General features: G+C 39.5%; 1 protein-coding gene across 8 annotated transcripts in view; it reads right to left on the bottom strand.

The window, feature by feature from the left end:
- The window catches only part of GPBP1L1 (GC-rich promoter binding protein 1 like 1), a 61,465-nt gene that overhangs the window by 1,329 nt on the left and 42,776 nt on the right, over positions 1-17,360 (bottom strand). For all 8 annotated transcript variants that reach the window (XM_065914056.1, XM_065914062.1, XM_065914002.1 and 5 more), the window contains 6 exons: positions 11,874-11,946; positions 10,576-10,769; positions 3,589-3,729; positions 2,986-3,144; positions 1,934-2,058; positions 456-558 (listed from right to left, as the gene is read on the bottom strand). In XM_065914056.1, coding sequence (XP_065770128.1) covers positions 456-558; positions 1,934-2,058; positions 2,986-3,144; positions 3,589-3,729; positions 10,576-10,769; positions 11,874-11,946 — 795 coding nt within the window. The remainder of the gene's footprint in view (positions 1-455; positions 559-1,933; positions 2,059-2,985; positions 3,145-3,588; positions 3,730-10,575; positions 10,770-11,873; positions 11,947-17,360) is intronic.

Here is a 17,360-nt window from a genome sequence, read left to right as displayed (position 1 = left end):
GAGGTTTGTAGGGATCTGGCAGTGTTTTATTCAGGGAAAGAATCTAGGCATTTGTTGAAGAAATTCAGAGAGACTATTTGGTTTCTTGGCTCTGGTTGCGGTACCAGAGGGAATCCACAGGGCTGCAAGCATAGCCTGCTTCCCCAGGGACCAAGGGCTCAGCCCATAACCTTGGAACATAGCCTTGTGATTCTGATGAGGAGTTAGAGCTGTCAGGATGAAATAACATATTGCTTTCTGTAATCTGCTAACCACTGACCTGGTTTCTATGTCCACCACTGGAGATCGTTATGGCCTGGTATGCTCCTCTGTATTTCTACAATGGCGACTTATTTACTGTTTTCTTTCTCAAGATTCTTCTCACACCCAAAACTGGGACTTCCCAAGGGCAGTGACTGTCCTAGCACTTTTTTCTCTTACTCATTAACTGGTCTCCAGCAAAGTTTACCACATACCTGCTCTGTCTTCATATGGAACTCTCTGAGCTCATCCTCTGTGAGGGGAAGACAATTCTCATCATTTTCAGGATACTCCTGCCATCCCATTGCTTTCAGTAACCTAGTAGAAGCAGGTCAGGCAAAGAAAATACAGCTTTAAGTGGGAGGGAAGCCCTTAACTTTCCACAGAAACTTTCCTGTCCAGGGACAATGGTATCTGCTTAGAGAAGAAACGTGGGTTTTATTCTTTATACCCAGTAAGATAATCTTTAATTATGACTACTTAGTTGCTTGGAATTGGATGGTGGATCTCCACAATTGCTCTTTCCAATCTCAATAGATGCAGAAGAGGCCTTTGACAAATTCAGCACCTATTTATGATTAAAACTCTTCAAAAAATGGGCATAGAAGGAACCTACCTCAATACAGTAAAGGCCATATAAGTTAAGCCTACAGCAAACATTCTCAATGGTGAAAAACTGAAAGCATTCCCCCTAAGCTCAGGAACAAGACAAGGATGTCCACTTTCACCACTATTATTCAACATAGTTTTGGAAGTCCTAGCTACAGCAATCAGAGAAGAAAAAGAAATAAAAGAAATTCAGATGGGAAAAGAAGAAGTAAAGCTTTCACTGTCTGCAGATGACATGATACTGTGTAATATCAGAAAATTACTAGAGATAATCTATGAATTTAGCAAAGCTGCAGGATACAAAATCAATACACAGTTGCTCTTTCCAGAGTCTAAGAGTTATAGAGAACTCTTATGTAGAAGCAGCAGAATAAAGAAAAGAGTCAAACTGTCCCATAGACAAAACCAAAGAAATCTCACTGTCTCCTGTGAGCAAATCAGCACATAGCCACATATACCTAAGTTTTTATTTATTTTTCTTGACTGCACAACACGGCATGTTGGATCTTACTTCCCTGACTAGGAATGGAAGCCATGCCCCTGCAGTGGAAGCATGGAGAATTAACCACTGGACCACCAGGCAAGACGCTCTGAGTGCTCTTAATTTCATGGCATTGTGAACCCTATAACCATGTGGTCTTGTTTACCCCTTTTTAAGTTCCTCTGGACAGCAGCTTAAAAGGACAGGAGCTCCTTTTCAGGAAGGTACCTGGCAGGTCCCATCTGCCATCCAGTTGGCCAGACACCTTGGCTCTGTGTTCAAGGCCCTCATTTAAAGAAGAGGCCTCATAAATCGAGAGAGAGGCCAAAGGGGCCACCATAACAGCTCTAGGAAACAGGTCTCACCCACTCCACCCCATCTGAAACTGAACTACAAGAAAGCCTTGGAGAGAAGCATGTGGAAAGCTGGTTGAATCTATAAAGGAATACACCCAGTGGGCAACAGGCCAACCTGTGGGCAGGTTGTGCTGAACAAGCTGTGCTGCTGTGGGCACTTCTCTCTATACTGGAAATGGAGCTGTCTTAAGTATGTTCAAACTCCTTGTAGGTCATACACAGCCTTGTGTATCTGATCTTCACTTACCTGTGCTCTGCTTCCAAAGAGTGAGAGAGGGCCTCCCCTTCCTCTTCTACAGGGAGAGCAAGACCATTCTGATGACAGCCTTCCTCTCCATTTTCCTTTGGTTCAGGTGTGCTGTTGTCCTCTGACTGGAGGACAGGAAGGAAAGGAAGGACATGTTTAGTTTAATAATCTATTGGAGCAAGATAAGTAATCTTAAGAGATTAAGGAGATGCTTTCTACATTGGCCCACAGGTTTTCCCCACTTAAAAATGAGAACTTGCTCATCTTGCCAAGATTTTCAAAGGATACCAACTGGCTACCATCTTACCTTCAGGCTAGGTCAACTGTGGCAGAAGTTACAAGCTGCCTATGCAGTATTGATTTTCTATTCTTCCTTACTGATTTGGACTAAGGAACCAATGTGCTAAGTTTTTAAAAAGCTCCCTTTTCTAAACTTCTTCGCAGCTAGGAGTGGCAATTTGACAGCTGCCCACTTAAAATTTGAGTGGAAATTGCAGGGGTGACTTTTAAGAAAGCATTTTAAAAAGGACATCCCTCTTCTGGTTTTTGGCTCTGCCCTTTCCATAACTAGAAAGTGGATGGGAACACAAGTACCCTAGTCCAAAGTAACCAAAAGTTAGAAGTTTCCTGATACTACAGATGCCATTACCTCTTGGACTAGGAACCTGCTGCAAGATACAAAAACAAAAACCCTTGTTTTATGGTTCTGTTTGTCAGATTTTCTTCCATTACAGTTAAATATAATCCTTAAAAAAAAAAAAAAAGCCTCTATAGTTTAACGAACTTCTTACAGCAATGACCAATTCAAGACTCAAGCAGTGCTGCCCTGTTTAAGAGCACCAAGTCCCAAGGCCACTATCATTGAAATGAGCCGTAATCTGAAATATGCTGAACAAAGAACTGAGCTCACTTTTATCACAAGCTGTTACTCCTATAAACAAATCTCTGTACTTAAAAAGAAAATGTGCCATATCTTTCTCTCTTAAAAACAAAAAGTACATATATAATGCAGAAAAACACTTATGTTGCCCTAGAAGAACCCACAGTCTTACATCTTCCAACTTCTCACACTCTCTGCTCTCTGAGAAGTCTCCATTCCGGTCATCCTTCAGAGTCTTCAGGAACTCGCTCTTCCTGTCAGTAGTTCGGCGGGTCAACTTGGTCAGACGAGAGGAGCTGATCTCAATTGGAGGAGTGGTGCTGGCGGGGCTCTGGGCAAATACCACAAACAGGTTGTTCCTGGCAGTAAACCTAAGTACTGGGATTCTCTAGGCCACTTCTACATGGCAATGCTTTCCTGACTCTGGCAGTCTGTTTATTACTGTCTTTTACCAAAAATAAACTATCCTTTTCATTTAAACAGAGTTCAGTTCTGCAGAGTTTTTACAGTTAAAACCAGATGGTTTAAATAGCACCTCTCTGATCTTTCTCCAGAGGCAAGCATAATGCCAGTCTGACACAGGCCAAAGACTCCACCCAGTTACCGCCTATCTTTGGATGCTAATGGGAATCACTAGTAAAGAAATGACTCTGAGCTAAGAATAGCTACAAAGGAAATGAAGTTAGAGCTATACATACCACAACAAGTCTCAGTTTAAGTAAATGGGGAACGGCAACTTCACAAAAAAAGGCTGCTTTCCTTTATCCTCACTCACCTCTTTGGGAGAGCTTAAAACTACACCACCAGCCAGTACTACTGGTTTGGTAACAGAGATTGGACTGGTAAAAGCAGACTCTCGGCTAGAGGAAAGGGGTCCTGATTTGTGTTCCATTCTGTTAGCTTTCCACGCACTGGCCTACATAGGAAGAAAGAACAATCAGTCAGAACAGCACACAGACAGAAGCTCAGCTTGTAAGATCACAAAGCAAAGAGTGAAATGCTGTGGGAACAGTATGTGGAATGTTATGTTGGGAATGTGAAAGCTTAACACATTTAGAAGGTATACAACCTTGAAGGGAAAAGGTAGATAGGAATCAGAAAAGCCATGGGATATTAAAAGGTATAGAGAGCTGAATATAGTTCCACAACAGGTTTCTTTTACTGTGCTATTTCACAAAGCATTTTCATGTATGTGAATTGAGAGGCAGATATAATCTACAGCATTTTCTAAACTCATTTGACCCCCCAGTTTTTTGTTTTTGTTTTTTAATGGTGTGTTGTATGTTAACCTTTGAAGTAATCCTGACAAACCCCCACCCTCAGAAAGCACATCAGAAAAAACGTTGTTTTCTAAGAACTCTGATGGCAGGAGGCTAAGTTACAGGGCAGAGTGTGCAATATAAATGGCTGGATGATCCTGGTTTAGTCCAGAAGCTCTTCCGTTGCTCTTCCTTGTGGGGTCTGGGCCCATTCTGTCACTCTGATCCTGGCCCCAACTCAAATGGCAACATAGTGTAGCTAGAATACTCATTTTCCCCTGAGTCACACAGCCCATGTGAGGCATATCACTGACGTCAGGCTGAAGAAAGTAAAAAAGCCTGTTTTTCCAAAATGAAACAATTAGGACCAAAAGACCTCTAGGACAAAAGAAGTGTCTGAGTGAAAAGAGCTTCATTCTTGTTATTAAAGAAGATACTGTAGGAAACTTAACAGAGTTCCATATACCAGATACTCGTTATAGTTTATTTAATCCTTAACCCAATCAGATATAATTATGATGTGGAATTTTTACTGAGAATTACACTGACATTGTGTGTCAGTTGCTCAGTCATGTTTGACTCTCTGAGACCCCATGGACTGTATCCCACCAGACTCCTCTGTCCACGGGATTCTCCAGGCAAGAATACTGGAGTGGGCTGCCATTCCCTTATCCAGGGATCTTCCTGACCCAGGGATCGAATCTGGGTCTCCTACGTTGAGGACGGATTCCCTGGAGCCACCAGGGAAGCCCATACTGACATTAAGGAAGTTACATAATTTGTCCAAGGTTACTCAACTGGTATGTAATACTGTTTTCCAAAGTACCTCCAAAAACAACATGCAAGTCAATAAAAGAAAGAGGCAATGACCCAACTAGAATGGAGATTATTTTTTTTTCTTTCACTGAAGAAAGTCTAAAGATGGCTGCTTATTCAGGCCAAATATCAAAGACACAGTTTCCCAGAGTTGTACAAGGTCACCAGATACCTTGACTCTGTTAATATTGTACATTATCCACACTTCAATCAACCAGTAAAATAAAGGGGAGGGGAAAAAAAACCCATTAAAATGAACCACGTATCAACCGTTTTCTTTTTAAAGTATCTTCTCCTTCCCTCCAAACCAATCTCAACTCTCCACCTCAAACGGTCATGCCTTTTCCTACTGGACAGAAGTCAGAAGTTACTAGAGCCAAACTCTCCCCAATTCCCTTCTTTGGACCTCAAGTTCCTTTAATAGCTCCACCCTACCTTTCTATCATTCTACATGTTTGTTCTCATTCCTTTGTGAATTTATCAATTATTTCTCCTTTGTATCTTTAACCTCCTTTCTATTAAGTTGAAGCTAGGGGGAAAAAGATTTTCCTTTTTACTACCATCCTTTTATTGCCAAACTTTTCTGCACAGGTCAGTATCTGCTTTCACTTGCTCATTATTACTATTTAATTCCCTGTAAGACACACTTCTATCCCCATTTTAATAAAACAGCTCTTTCAATGAGTAAGCAAAAATTTTGTCTTTATATTACATTCAAAAGTCAGCTTTAAAAAGTCTGTTTTTGTAGAAATGAGAGATTGCACTTTACCCATCTTTTCTGAACTCTTTTCCCTTTTTTGGGCTTCCCTGGTGGCTCAGATGGTAAAGAGTCTACCTGCAGTGTGGGAGACCCCAGTTCGATCCCTGGGTCGGGAAGATCCCCTGGAGAAGGAAATGGCTACCCACTCCAGTATTTCCTTTCTCAGTTCCCTGATCCTTCATTCTCTTCTCACTTCATAATTCCTTTCAGTCTTTTCAGTGGGTGTAGGCATACTCAGTACTCGCCAACTGGAATCTGTTCCCAGGTGAACTTAATTAGAAAACCTAGTTACTTGTAATTGTCTAATCATTTAAGTTGTTAAAATCATGTAGCTGATAATATGACCTCTAAACTCTCACTTGAGTTTTTATAAAGACCTCCATCACTTGGCTTTAGTGTCTTCAAGTCCCACCACTTCCTAACTACCTGCCATTCATACTTAACCACTTGTCTTTTTCCAAACATGGCATGTTTTGCTCCCCACCCACTTTTTTTGGGTAACACACAGTTCCTCTGCCTGCAGTGCCTCACCTACTTGCTCCCTGACAAACTCCTACTGTTTTAAAACTATAGTTTGTTGACTACTTAAGTCAACTACTGACTACTGCCTACAACTATTGACTACTGCCAATACTGTATCTCAAGTACTTAGAATGGCATGAAGTCTGACTCCAAAACCAGAATTCTCATCTTCCTCTTTCTTTTTTATCCTTCATCAAGATAGGAAGTATTCTGGGGCACTGTAAATAGCCCTAGCTGAAGCTAGACAAACCTAGTTGAAGAATCCTGACTCCATAATTTTTTTTAGGATTTGAAATAGCTCAACTGAAATTCCATCACCTCCACTAGCTTTGTTCATAGCGATGCTTCCTAAGGTCCACTTGACTTCACATTCCAGGATGTTTGGCTCTAGGTGAGTGATCACACCATCGTGGTTATCTGGGTCATGAAGATCTTTTTTGTATAGTTCTTCTGTGTATTCTTGCCACTCTTCTTAATATTTTCTGCTTCTGTTAGGTCCATACCATTTCTGTCCTTTATCATGCCCATCTTTGCATGAAGTGTTCCCTTGGCATTTCTAATTTTCTTGAAGAGATCCCTACTCTTTCTCATTCTATTGATTTCCTCTGTTTCTTTGTATTGATCGATGAGGAAGGCTTTCTTGTCTTTCCTTGCTATTCTTTGAAACTCTGCATTCAACCTCACATTACATAATTTTCTACATCCTAGGATTAAAGTAAATATTTTATGTAAAAGGCCTAGTGAATGTCCTGGAACATAGTAAGATGTCAACAAATGGTAGTTCTTCCTTTGTCACTTCAAAACCCATTTCAAATACGACCTCATCTGTAAAGACTCATGAGGACCCTCTCCAAGAAGGCAGTACAATTATTTTTCATATCTGTCTCTTCACTATATCTCAGAATAAACCCTTTGAGATTATTTTTGTGCCTCTAGTGCTTTTAAACTTAGCTTTTAAACATACAGATACTTAATGTTTAATAACTGTTAAACACAGAGAGAAAATGAATGAATGGATACATCCACATCTGCCTATTAACCATCTCCTCTCCCCATAGTATCCTACATTCAAGAGTCCCAGAACCACTCACATCAACTTTTTCCTGAAAACTCTGCGTTCTTTCTTCTCTAACTTCAGTGAAATGGTTCCACAATTATCCCAGTTTCTGGGGGAAGAATGCTGTGTCCTGTTTTCTTGCTTTTATTTGCTTCCCACTGTGTGCCATCACCACCCCTCTTCTCTGTTCACTTGCATCACATCCCTGTTCAGGCTTTACTACCTTTTGCAAAGGCAGTTAATAGCAGACTTTACACTGGTTTTCCCATCTTCATCTTTTCTCAACTCAATTCTCCACAACAGGGCGAAACTAATCTTAAGCTCTGTGTTATGACTTTTCTCCTTGTCACGTCTTCACCCACAGATTTGAGACCCTGAGGCTATGACTTTGTCTCACTTATTTTCTTTTCTTCTACAGTTTAACATAATGTTTGCAGATATTCCCAATGAAGTAACACTTATGAAAACTTTTTAAACTCTCAAAAACCCTTAAGAGACAGGCATTACTACCTTCATTTTATATGATGAAGTTGAGGTTCAGGACATTAGAAACTTGTTCAAGGTTGTAATATAAAGGACTTAAGTGTCATCTGCCTACTCACAAGTCCTGCTGTTAATTTCCATGCTAGGTTCGTTCTTTATAGGAGTTGCTCTCTTGACTGAATTCACATTCTTTCCCTTCTGTATCAAAGGAAATAAATATTCTAAACCCCTTTTAAAAATAACTCCACTTGTCAATCAGTGTATTCTTCTTGGGTCATGTTCCTTTAATGACCTTTCAAGTAAATTTAAAGTCCCCACAGGCTTCTTCCTACAGATTTTCTTCATCCTTTCACTTTGCTAGCACCTATACTGTTTCCTTTTACTGTCAAGTTTCAAACGTTCCACTGCCTTCACTTCCACTCACAAAACTATAGAATCCTCTGAAATCTTGTTTTTCAGCCTTACACTACTCTCCGAAAACCTCGACTCAGAGTCACCAAAAACTTTCTAACTGCTGAGGTCCAAACCCCCTCTTTTCAGTTATTGCTCTTCTCAGCAGCAACTGACAAATGCTGACAACCCTGGCTGCTATCTTAAACTCACCCTCGCAGATTTGTGATAGCTTCCCATTTTTTCTATGTCTGAGTACAATCTCTTAATCCTATGAACTATGTTGTTATTTTCCTAATATTTATTTATTTTTTCCACTAATATCTATTAAATAATAAGTATTTTCCCAAGTCTTATTTTCCTATTCTTTACTCTTGTATCCTCTTTCCCTTGGTGATCTTCTCTACCCTGAAAAGCTTCATTATCACTAGGATAATGACCATCAGTTTTGATATTTTTCCAGTACTACCAGGCAATTAGAATGGTTCATTCATTATCCCTCAAATGTGCCCACTGTTTTCTATTTTCAAAACATTTTACTTAACCACCTCTTCTAATCTGTAGTACTTTCCAGGCTTTTTCCTATCTAAATCTTGACTAGCCTCTAAAAATCTGTTCAAATTACATTTTTTTCAGTAAAACTTCCCTTGATGGTTGTAGTCTAAGCTGATCGTGCTCCTCTGAACAATGTAAAGAGTGTTTTAATTTAGTTGTTCCAAATATGTTTAAGATTTGTTTCTAGGATTTGTTATTTTATTTCATATACAATCATATGACCTTATACTGTTGTATCTTGTCATCCCAATTAAACTTTCAGCTCATGGAGGCTCAGGACCAATGATGTACTTCTTTGTGTTGCTCTTAAGCACAAAACAAGTGTTTTGAGTCTCAGTCGTGTCTGAGTTTGTGACACCCCATGGACTGTATCCCACCAGGCTCCTCTGTCCATGTAATTTCCCAGGCAAGAATACTGGAGGGGATTGCCATCTCCTCCTCCAGGGGATCTTCCGGACCCAGGGACTGAACCCACGTCTCTTGCACTGGCAGACAGATTTTTTTACCACCGAGCCACCAGGGAAGCCTAAACAAGTGTTGGTGCACAGAGAAAAGTGAATTAATGCTCACTAGTATTTTCTCTCAGTAACACAGTAAAAACTGTTTCCTTAACAGTGGCTAGAATTTATTCAAGCAATTATTGTGTGCTTTTGTGAGAATGCTAAGGATACAAACATGGAAAAGACCTGAAGCCTTTAATGAGATTACACCAAGTGAAGAAATAGATGCAATAAATATCATGATTAGAGATAAAATGCTATTCAATCAGCTACAACACTTAATTAGAGTTTTAGACATATGTGACAGAAAAGGATTCACAGAAAAGATGACATAAATGTGAAGGAAAATCTCCTACGTAAGAGAAAGAAAGGGCAGTAAAATATAAAAGACATGTTGGGCTTAGACTATATAGAATTATACATGCCAGTGCTAAGGAGTCTGGACATTGTATTATAACATCAGTGGTTGCTAAGCTATGACCCATGGGCCAAAACTGGCTTGAGGACTACTTTTATATGACCCATAAGCTAATAATGTTTTGTTTTGTTTTCTTCCCCCAATTTTTAAAGGGTTGGGGAAAAAAAAAAAAAGTATGTTACCAAAAGAATACTGGAGGGGATAGACATTTCCTCCTCCATATGTCATTATGTGACCAACAAAGCCTAAAGTATGAATTATCTGGCCCTTTACAGATAACCTTTAGCCTGCCAGGCTTCTCTGTCCATGGAATTCTCCAGGCAAAAATACTAGAGTGGGTTGCTATTCTCTTCTCCAGGGTATCTTCCCAACCAAGGAATCAAACCAGGGTCTCCTGCACAGCAGACAGATTCTTTACTGTCTGCCACCAGGGGAGCGCTAAGTTATCCAACAACCCCTGGTATACTGATGGTATGGATCACTAAAGGGACTTAATGGGAAAGGATGTAATATATTCAGACTGCTTAAGGATAACTATTCTGACAGTTCAGTGGAAGATAAACAGAGAGATGAGGCAGTAGAGGGGTACACTGAAATTGTGAGATGATGAAGACATAGGATATCATAGAGGGGAAAACTGACAGAGACTCTGTAACTGCTTGGTATAGGGGAATGAGTGAGGAGGAGGAATGAAGCAGCAGCCATGGTATTCAGCTCACTGATAGATAAATGTTGATATCATTAATGAAAACAGCAAATCAAGAGAAGCAGGTTTATAAGATGAAGCTAGAGTATGAGAGGCCTACTAAACATGTAGTTGGCAGCAGTAGAGAATTTGGAGACAGAGTAAAATACTATACATATAAAATACTATACATGTAAGTTAATGGTACCAAATGAATATCTGGTGAGTGACTCAACAGGAAAAAACAAATTTACTAAATTCTTTTTTATTCTCCCACCTCTGCTGTATAAGGTTCTGAAACTGATTCCAAATCATACCTTGGATGGAGGTGGTACAGGCTTAGGAACCAGGTTCTTATAGACACTTGGAACCATGGTTGACGATTTGTTTCCATTTGCATGGTGAGATCCTGGTGAGGTGAATGCAGCAGAGAAGGCAGCAGCAGGATCTTCTTTGGAAACTTTTTTGATGACTAGCATTTTGGAGGGTTGCTTGGCACTAGGTGGGTTTTCTGTGAAACACAACAGTGGAGAGCAAAAGAATGTCAAACCTTCTGGTTAACACACAGCATAGTTCAAATGAAGGCCTCACTTTCAACGAAGAGCTAAGAGTTGTGACTAAGTGACAAACATTTCCTGGTGTGCACTTCACAGATATTCTCAAAAGTGACACTACTCAGGAACCATAAGAAAAAAGGCAGTATGTCAAACACTTGATTCTGAATTCATACTCAACCAAAAAGCCCGAAGATGTCATCAATCTTTCAGGCGTGTAACATGTCTCACATGTGGTGTGATCACTCAGGCATATACCAAACAAGAATATATCCAAGGGTAGCAACTCCTGTCAGCATGAGAATAGAGAGAGTAGAGAAAACTGGAAAAAGGAGTCTGCTATGGGACCTTCTGATGAGGCGAACTGAAGCAAAGCTATTCATTAACAAAAGGGAAGTGGTACAACTGCCCTTAATCCTGCAACTCGGAATGCAAACCCAGTATTTAGATACACTAAAGCCTTCCTAATAAGATGCCTGGCTACTGAATAATATAGAAACCAGGAGAGTAAAATTTGTAAATGCCAAACATCCCAATGCCACAGGATCAGGTTTGGTTTGAAATACACTGATTTGTCTAATAACTTTTTATTAAGCTAGTTATTCCCAACATATACATATAAATGTGTGTATTTATAGGTTTTCCCCTACCTACACAACAATCATCATTTATAACTGCCAAAAACAAAGACATCACCACCACAGTCAGCAAACAGAACCTGGCTGAACAAAATGTTCTATAGGATGTGGTATTATATAGCCTATCAAAGAATACTTTAGAATCCATTTGCTTAAAATCTGCTTTCAAATTCAGGGTTCTACAAGCTCTCAATTGTCTTTACTCTGACTCCACTACCTTTACATCCCAAAGGAATTTTCGGGGGTGGGGGTGGGGGTGGGGGTGGGGGCAGAGTAACAGTTAATAGGTGTTAGTTACCATGTGCAAATGGATGAGATGAGAAACCAGAGATAAAGAAACAAAAAAAGAGATAAAGAAATTTTTCTCCTCTCCCTGCTAAGGTAAATTTAAAGTTTTGCCTTTAAAATGGCAAATCTACCTACCCCACACTCCAGAAGGGGTCCCAATAGGTCTGCATGGCTGATTCTGTTTGCCAGCTTCTGGATTCAAAGAAGGCTAGGAAAAAAGGGTATATTAATGGTTGATACAGAAAACTAATCATTTCAGCACTTTTTGCAAAGTAGCCTTCATCATGGAACCTATTAAATAACTATTTATCAGCAGCACTTATTTAACACTATATTCAGAATTAACAAACAAACAGATGATGTTGAAATGCCAATCAATAGGTCTTACATTGATCTCAGGCTCTTGTGGCTTTCATTTCCTTTAACATAAGAGGATCAAAAATTAAAAACAAAAAACAAAAACACACTGTGCAAATTCTCATCTTCCTATAGGATATATATGCCAACTAAGGAGAAAGCTGAATGAAAAAGAAAGTAGATCACTTTCCTCAGATTTAAAGAGCACAATCTGGTCAGTGAAATGTGTAATATCCATAGCATTTTTAATAAGACTGCTTTAGGGCAGAGGCACATCATGTGCTAGGGACTGTGTTAGGAATTTACAAAGGCAAATAAGAAGAATCCTAATCCCCACAAGGGACACAATCTTCCTACAAAGATAAACTTGCAGCCAAAAGTACAATAAAAGGTTATAGGTGCTATGATAAACGTTCACATTAGGGAAGGAGTACTAAGGAAGGAATACTCAATTCTTCTAGAAAGAGAAGTTCTATCGGAAAAAGTTTCATTACAGGAGTCCTTAATGATGAACTCCAAGGCTGGAAAATGGGTGATTCCAGGAACAGAATGCTCAATGAACACCAAGTCAGGAAAAACATAAAAAAGAATCATTCAGAGATCTGCACACAGCTCAACATCAGTGCTGGGAATGAGAGGCCCTTTCTTTGGGGAAAAAGATGTCTGGCAAAATAGGAAAATGCCAGATTGTGAAGCAGTTTTAAGGGAGGTTGAATCTTATTCTTTAGGAATGGGGATCCATCTCTCATGAAGAGTTAACGTGATCCGATCATTAGTTTACAAGTCTGGGAGTAGCTTGAAGGATGTATTTCATGGCTTTTAAGTATCAACTAGGAGAGTATTAGGAGACCAATTTCATTGTTCAGAAAACTATGAAGGTGACATGAGTACAGGAAGAGATGACAGGATCAAGAAGTGTTAAGAGCAACAGACTCAATAATGAACTGTATAGGGAGGATGACATTGGTGTCCAAACTTCAACTTTACAAACTGGTACAGAGTAGTAAATGGCCTTTGGGCACAAATGACCATGAGACATTAAACAAACAAACAAGAGAAACAGATGCTCAGACTTGACTACAGAGTCTGAATCAAAATCTCCAGGAGTGGGGCCCCAGCAGGTATGTTATTTTCAACCTGTCAAGAGGAGATGGACTAGCATAAAACAAGCACAGACACAATCTGAACTATTAACTCAGTATACAAATAGATCTGTGACAGAAAAAGGACAGGTAAATACACTCTGGATGGAACAGTATGGGCAGGAGGAATCTACATAGAAAAAGGATGTATATTCTTATTTGTTTTAAATAGGCCTGTATTCTTCATATTCTATCTAGGGGTATTGGAAACACTGACCTATTTAGTTGGTTATCTTTGATCCATTTCTACTAATTTTTTGAAATAGTAAAATATAACAGACCCAGAAGACTGCATAAAACAAGCGGGCAAAGAGTTCTTGTAATCACCACTCAGTTTAACAGAACATCACCAGCCAAACTAGAAACATTTTATAAGCCTCGTTAAATTGAAAACAAAACCAAAAAACACTTCTTCCCTTAGTTTCGTCTCCAAAAAACATCTCTTATATATATATTTCTCTAAGTTACTGAAAAATGTCTTACATCTCTGCTTTTCCAATAAATTGGTAGTCAGTTCTAGAGACTATAGGATCCCCTCGCCCTTTTTTATTTTGACAACTACTTGCTGGTTTTATGTTTCCTCCTTCAGTTCAGTTGCTCAGTCGTATCCGACTCCTGCAACCCCATGAATTGCAGCAGGTCAGGCCTCCCTGTCCATCACCAACTCCTGGAGTTTACTCAAACTCATGTCCATCGAGTTGGTGATGCCATCCAGCCATCTCATCCTCTCTATCGTCCCCTTCTCCTCCTGCCCCCAATCCCTCCCAGCATCAGGGTCTTCTCCAATGAGTCAACTCTTCACATGAGGTGGCCAAAGTATTGGAGTTTCTTTCAGCTTCAGCGTCAGTCCTTCCAATGAACACCCAGGACTGATCTCCTTCAGGATGAACTGGTTGGATCTCTTTGCACTCCAAGGGACTCTCAAGAGTCTTCTCCAACACCACAGTTCAAAAGCATCAATTTTTCGGCGCTCAGCTTTCTTCACAGTCCAGCTCTCACATCCATACATGACCACTGGAAAAACCATAGCCTTGACCAGACGGACCTCTGTTGGCAAAGTAATGTCTCTGCTTTTTAATATGCTATCTAGGTTAATCATAACTTTCCTTCCAAGGAGTAAGCGTCTTTTAATTTCATGGCTGCAATCACCATCTGCAGTGATTTTGGAGCCCCCAAAAATAAAGTCTGACACTGTTTCCACTGTTTCCCCATCTATTTGCCATGAAGTGATGGGACCAGATGCCATGATCTTAGTTTTCTGAATGTTGAGCTTTAAGCCAACTTTTTCGCTCTCCTCTTTCACTTTCATCAAGAGGCTTTTCAGTTCCTCTTCACTTTCTGCCATAAAGGGTAGTGTCATCTGCATATCTGAGGTTATTGATATTTCTCCCGGCAATCTTGATTCCAGCTTGTGCTTCCTCCAGCCCAGTGTTTCTCATGATGTACTCTGCATACAAGTTAACTAAGCAGGGTGACAATATACAGCCTTGACGTACTCCTTTTCCTATTTGGAACCAGTCTGTTGTTTCATGTCCAGTTCTAACTGCTGCTTCCTGACCTGCATATAGGTTTCTCAAGAGGCAGGTCAGGTGGTCTGGTATGCCCATCTCTTTCAGAATTTTCCACAGTTTATTGTGACCCACACAGTCAAAGGCTTTGGCATAGTCAATAAAGCAGAAATAGATGTTTTTCTGGAACTCTCTTACTTTTTCGATGATCCAGCGGATGTTGGCACTTTGATCTCTGGTTCCTCTGCCTTTTCTAAATCCAGTTTGAACATCTGGAAGTTCACGGTTCACGTATCACTGAAGCCTGGCTTGTAGAATTTTGAGCATTACTTTGCTAGTGTATGAGATGAGTGCAACTGTGTGGTAATTTGAGCATTCTTTGGGACTGCCTTTCTTAGGGGACACCTAATGTCTGGCTGTGCTTCTGTTTTTGTGATGTTGGCAGACACTGATGCGCATAACCTGAAACTATTAATTCACTACAAGCTGCAATACAATGATCTAATTTATCATCCTTTCCTTATAAGATATTATATGTACTTCCACAATTCAGTGGTAGAATTCATATGGAAAAGATCGAATACATGCTTATTTCTAGGGTGAGGTATCATTGTAAACTCACAGCTTTAATCATATTTAATGTTATTTAAGGGCTTCCCTGGTGGCTCAGTGGTAAAGAATCTGCCTGCCAATGCAGGAATTGTGGGTTTGATCCCTGGGTCCGGAAGATCCCCTGGAGAAGGAAATGGCAACCCATTCCAGTATTCTTGCCTGTGAAATCCCATGGACAGGGAAGTCTGGCAGGCTACAGTACATGGGGTTGCAAAAAAGAGCTGGATATGACTTAGTGACTAAACAACAATGTAAATCAAATACTTGAAACTACCCTTAATTGATGCATGAAACATCCCATGTTTGGCCAGTGGGAACCTCTTCAAGTTGGCCTCCGAAACCTTTTGATACAAGCCTAGTTGTCTTTCTTTCTTTGCTATATAGTATAACAAAACATTCTAAGCTTATCTGATAAATATCCTGTCCAGAAATGGCATTTTAAGACCATGATCTGGGCACTAGGGACATTGTTATGGGACTGGTAATTGTGTTCAGTAGCTTTTAGTGGACAGAGCCTGGTAATGCTCAAACATGTGCATATACACACATTTTGAAAGATTAAATACCTCATGGCTTAGTGATATTTCCAATTCAAATTGAGGGCCTTGGGCTTTTTACTAAACATCTTCTATTTTCTATCTGTATTTCCTTTCTTATACCTCTGATTTTCAAGAACACAAAATATAGAATATGCATTTACTTTATCCCATATTACAATAATCTCAGATAATAATATCAACATTACATCAACAATATGATTAATAAAACATTCTTACACACTGTTTATTTGTGACCTTTATAAATGAAGATAAGCGTGACAAGAGTATAAAATGCTTGGCTCACATTTTCTTTGATTGAGTATCCAGTTAATTCACTGACTTGGGTTATAAAGCTTTGTTGTCAAAGTGTATCTGATTTTTTTTTTCTTTTATAAGTCACTTGTTCTTTATGTCTTGATATACAAAGGATGACTGGTCTGGCTGTCCTTTCAATTTGTAGCTTCAAGTCTTACTGTATTTCATGAAATTATTTTTGAATTACAGTTTTTAGCACTTACGTTTTTGTTACTCTTTTTTTTGAAGGGAGAGCTTTTGGATTTTTTTGGTCAAATTACTGCATCTCTTTTTTTCAATTCTAAATTTCAATCTATTTGTTTCAACTTCATTTAAAGTTTCCTTTAATTTTTGAAAAACACTACTGGATTATTGTCTTGTGCTCCTTGTTTAGTCTTCATTTTTCTGAACTTTTACTGTTTCTTCCCGAAGTTCCAGCACTGTGAATTTTTCTGGTTACGTTTTTCTTGTACCATTTATTCAAGTTTTAAAATAGCAGGTTATGGTTCCTGTCTGTATTGTGTACATCTTGCAGGTGTACTTTGCATGATCTACAGAAATGATATTCTGTTCCTTATTATCTTCATCCTTTCATGTTGTTCCATTTTTATGTGATGAATTTTTGTGAATGTGGATCAAGATAGCTTTCTAATATCACTCTTTATAGCTCTCTCTTCTGTTGTTTTCATGGAGTGCTCAAAAGGACTATGGCATACTTTCTTTGATATCCTAGCTCACCACCCCCTCCCCAAGCCTTTTATATGAACCTTTTCTTCCCTTTGTCTCTATTGTCTGTCTCTGCAGCTCAGTCTGGATTCTATTTCCAATGGTTTTGTTCTCAGTGAGGGGCTTTGTTTTGGAAGGGAGCACTGGCTAGTTATGATTAAAAGGGATAGAACTTTGTACTGGTTATCATTTTACTGCCTCTTGGTTCCAGTCATCCTTTCTGCTGGCTCTATGTAAATTTATCTGGGCACTTAAAAAAAAAAAATTCCCTTTGTTAATTTGCTGGCATGGTAATTCTGTCAGTAGACAGCAAGGAGAGACTTTTGCTTCTTGTTCCTGTGTGCTTACTCAGCAGACTCCTGCAGTACCCTGCTCCTGCTCTAAGCCAGGTTCTAAAGTGCAAGTGAGTGCTGACTTGGGTGGTTTTATAGTATTGACATCTCC

Source organism: Muntiacus reevesi, chromosome 1 (assembly GCF_963930625.1).
Source record: "Muntiacus reevesi chromosome 1, mMunRee1.1, whole genome shotgun sequence".
Classification (NCBI taxonomy): Eukaryota; Metazoa; Chordata; class Mammalia; order Artiodactyla; family Cervidae; genus Muntiacus; species Muntiacus reevesi.
This window is presented reverse-complemented; position numbering and strand designations above follow the sequence as displayed.